This window comes from Alosa alosa, chromosome 24 (assembly GCF_017589495.1).
Source record: "Alosa alosa isolate M-15738 ecotype Scorff River chromosome 24, AALO_Geno_1.1, whole genome shotgun sequence".
Taxonomy (NCBI): domain Eukaryota; kingdom Metazoa; phylum Chordata; class Actinopteri; order Clupeiformes; family Clupeidae; genus Alosa; species Alosa alosa.
In genome coordinates, this window is record NC_063212.1 from 27,497,541 (window position 1) to 27,501,816 (window position 4,276).

General features: G+C 40.1%; 1 protein-coding gene across 1 annotated transcript in view; it reads left to right on the forward strand.

The window, feature by feature from the left end:
• The first annotated feature begins 301 nt into the window (after positions 1-301).
• The window catches only part of lgi2a (leucine-rich repeat LGI family, member 2a), a 25,405-nt gene continuing 21,430 nt past the window's right edge, over positions 302-4,276 (forward strand). Inside the window, exons 1-2 of the mRNA XM_048236690.1 lie at positions 302-620; positions 911-982. Coding sequence (XP_048092647.1) covers positions 442-620; positions 911-982 — 251 coding nt within the window. The 5' untranslated portion in view covers positions 302-441. The remainder of the gene's footprint in view (positions 621-910; positions 983-4,276) is intronic.

Consider the following 4,276-nt stretch of genomic DNA (forward strand, 5'->3'; position numbering starts at 1 on the left):
ACTGGTTAACCATGACATAATCACGCACATCTCTCTCATGATTTCAGTCAGAGAATGTTTGTAGCTGATTAATCTATAAGCCAAACATGAAGTGACCAATAGGCTATCATGATTAAATGTAGGCTATAATTATTTGTGGTTCTGTTTCATTTACCCAACTGTGTAATATGATTATTGTAAAAACTGGCTATTTTATTAGCAATTAAAAACTAAGTTATTCCCCTGAGCTTAGATGCGTGTGAATCACCACTTCGTCCTGAGCGAATCGGCAATCGTTGTTCTCCGACGGGTAAATAAATAATGAAATCGGCCGAAGAGAACTGCGGCTGATTTGCTGATGTCAGGGCTTCAGTGCAGCATTTCATGGCTTTGGGCGGATACTCGACGGCTGGCTGAAACGCTCTCTCCCCGACACACACACATGCCCAACCGGCAGACGCGATGCTGTCCTCCGCTAGACGCTGCGCTTTCACAAGCGTGTTGATTTTGTGCCTGTGCTCGCCAGCCGATTTGAAACGGGTTTTTAGGTGTCCGTCGACATGCACCTGCTCGAAGGAGTCCATTATTTGTGTCGGATCCAACTATGTCCCGCGGATCAGTCCAAACGACATCAATTCACTGTGAGTAAACAACAAGCTCCTCATTAAAGCAGGCTAGTCCCGTGAGAGCGGACCTCTCCAGAGATGTTTCTGTAAGACAGCGAAAGGCTATCAGATAATGATAGAAATTGCCTCTGTATTCACCGTGGTAAGAGACATATGCATAGGCTACGCGTATGGTGCGTTATGATTGCGAATAGGTATGAAGAGTGTATTTGGGTTTGTTGTTGTGCGGTACGACGAGGCTGGGCGTGTGGTGCGCTAATGTAATGTGGTCACTCTCGCCTTGTCTGCGTGCCCTCTCTCCTCAGGAGCATCGTCAACGCCACCTTCACCGAGGTCAAAGAGTCGATGTTCGCGCACATGCCCTCTCTGCAGCTGCTGTAAGTGAAAACACACACCCACACAGAAAGAGAGAGAGAGAGAGAGAAAGAGAGTTCAAGCGCGAGAGTGCATATCAATCGACTCCAATAACACAGACAGAGCGGATCACCATGTTTTGATGGCTGATACTGATACATCTCACGTGAAGCACCTCTAACTAACAACACAGCTCAACTCAGTGTGAAAGACACTAACTAACTAACACAGCTCACCTCAGTGTGAAAGATTAACTAACACAGCTCAACCCAGTGTGAAAGATGAACTAACTACAGTACACATCTCAACTCAGTGTGAAGTATTAACTAACAGCTCACCTAGTGTCAAAGACTCTAACACAGCTCACCTCAGTGTGAAAGACTCTAACTATATGGGAAGAGAGATACAAGAAGTCAGAAAAGCATACGTGAGTGAGAGAGAGAGAGAAAAAGCTGTGAAAAGACTCTCACTAACAGACTACAGCTCAGCCCGCTGTGAAAGACTCTAACTAACAGACTACAGCTCAGCCCGCTGTAGCACTCCTAAATATCAGATCTCTTTCAAACAAATCATTCTTAATTTATGATCTAATTTGCACACACAACCTTATTTTTTACTTTTAACTGAGACATGGTTAGATCAAGCAAACAGTGCTGCTACTCTCATTGAATCAGCTCCCCCAAACTTCAGTTTCTTGAGTGCTACCAGAGCAAAATAAAAGAGGTGGGGGATAGCCACAATTTTTAAGACGTCTTTTCAGTGCAATCAGTAAGTCATTCGGTGACTTTACTTCATTTGAATATCTGTGTGCATGCATTAAGTCTTCTCCTCAGATTTTATTACTGACAATTTACAGGCCTCCAAAACATTCAGCTAAAGTTTTTCTTGAAGAGCTAGGTGAACTGCTATCAGTTGTTTGCATAGAGTTTGACTGTCTTATTATATCAGGGGATCTATAATAATAATAATAATAATAATAATAATAATAAGCTTTATTTGTATAGCACCTTTCATACACAGAATGCAGCTCAAAGTGCTTTACATTTGAAGCATGTAACACAATAAACTTGCATGTGGATAATCCTGAAAACAATTACGCCAAGGAATTCATTGCACTAATCAATACTTTCTCCCTAACACAGCATGTACAGGGGCCAACACACTCTCTAGGCCATACCTTCGACCTTGTTATCACAAAGGGTCTCGATGTCTCTACAGCTGTTAAAGACCTGGCCTTATCTGATCATTTCTGCGTGTTCTTTGATGTGTCTATGTCCCCACACACTCAAAACACAGCTATGATGGTAAAAAGGAGAATCATAAATGACAGACAAGTGCTCTCTTTGAGCAAAAGCACTTTCACTAAAGTCAAGTCAACTGTCAGACTCTGTAGAAGACTTATTTGATCACTTTAATGCAAAATGGCAAACATTATGGATGACATTGCTCCATTACAATTCAAGAAAGTTAAGGACAAACAGAAAGCACCATGGAGGCAAAATCCAGCAGTTAAACTTCTAAAAAGAGTGTAGGAAGACTGAAAGAAAATGGCGTAAATACAAACTTCAGATCCACTATGAAATCCATAAAGAGATGCTCGCACATATAACTCTGAAATATGCAAAAACAAGACAGTCTTTCTTTTCTACCATTATTAATAGAAGCACTTTTCCTAAGTCACTGAAAACAGCTGCCTCCATGCTAAACAATTACAGGCCCATATCAATCTACCTTTTATTGGCAAAATTATTGAAAAGTAGTAGTCTTTAATCAATTAACCACCTTCCTAACATCAAATGGGCATTTTGATTACTTTCAGTCTGGTTTTCGGGCAAATCACAGCACTGAAACAGCTCTCATTAAAAGTTTCCAATGACATGCAGCCTCAACACAGATTCGGTAAAACATCAGTCCTAGTGCTACTGGACCTTAGTGCAGCATTTGACACTGTTGATCACAATATTTTACTACAGACTAGAACACTGGGTTGGATTTACAGGCATAGTTATCAGCTGGCTAAAATCATATCTACAAGAAAGGCTTCTTTGTTGCCATCGAAACTGTACCTCACCCTAGCGTCCTTGACCTGTGGTGTTCCCCGGGGGGTCGATCTTGGGGCCACTATTATTCAACCTCTGTATGCTCCCACTTGGACAGATCATTCAAAATAATTTGATTTCATATCATAGCTATGCAGATGACACACAAATTTACTTAGCTCTGTCACCAAACGACTATGGTCCTCTTGAATCTATGTGTCAGTGTATAGAACAAATCAACACCTGAATGTCTCAAAATGTTCTTCAGCTGAACAAAGAAAAAACTGAAGTAATTATATTTGGTAAAAATGAGGAAAGACAGGGTTGCCACTCTCCTTGACACAAAAGGGTTGAAGGCAAAGGATACTGTTAAAAATATTGGTGTATTAATTGACAGTGATCTAAATTTCAACAGCCACATGAAAGCGATAACTAAATCAGCTTTTTACCACCTCAAAAATATTGCCAAACTCAGACGGCTGATGTCAAAGCATGACTTTGAAAACGTAAAATGCATGAATGAGAAAAACTCATTCATGCATTTATCTCCAGCAGGGTTGATTACTGCAATGGACTGTTCACAGGCCTTCCTAAAAAGACTATTAAACAGCTTCAGGTGATACAAAATGCAGCAGCTAGGACTCTTCTTAAGTCCTTGCACTGGCTTCCAGTAAGTCACAGAATTGACTTTAAAGCTCTATTGCTTGTTTATAAATCAGTAAATGGAGCAGGACCTAAATACCTGTCAGACATGCTTCAGCAGTACACACCTTCTCGTCCTCTCAGGTCCCAGGTGAAAAATCTGCTAGTAAAACCTACTGTTAGAACTAAACATGGTGAAGCAGCTTTTAGCTGCTGTGTGGCTCAGCTGTGGAACCAACTTTCGGATGACATCAAAAGGCCCCAACTGTAGCCAGTTTTAAATCTAGACTTAAGACCAAACTGTTCTCAGATGCTTTCTGCTAACTGTGCCGAGTTACAAATTCTGAATCTGCCTTGATAATTATTCTACCTTGTCTTTTATTACTTTTTTTTACTACTTTTGCCTTTGTTTTTACTTACTAATTATTCTTTATTTTTAAATGATTTTACCTTGTGTTTTATGTTTTCTTTTTATTATGGTCTTTACCTTTGAACTATTCTTTGACTCTATTGCCCTTCTATGCTTTTATTTGTTATTATTGTTTGGTTTTGTTTATGTAAAGCACATTGAATGACCTCTGTGTATGAAATGCGCTATATAAATAAACCTAATGTAGCCCTGATGTGGCAATAATG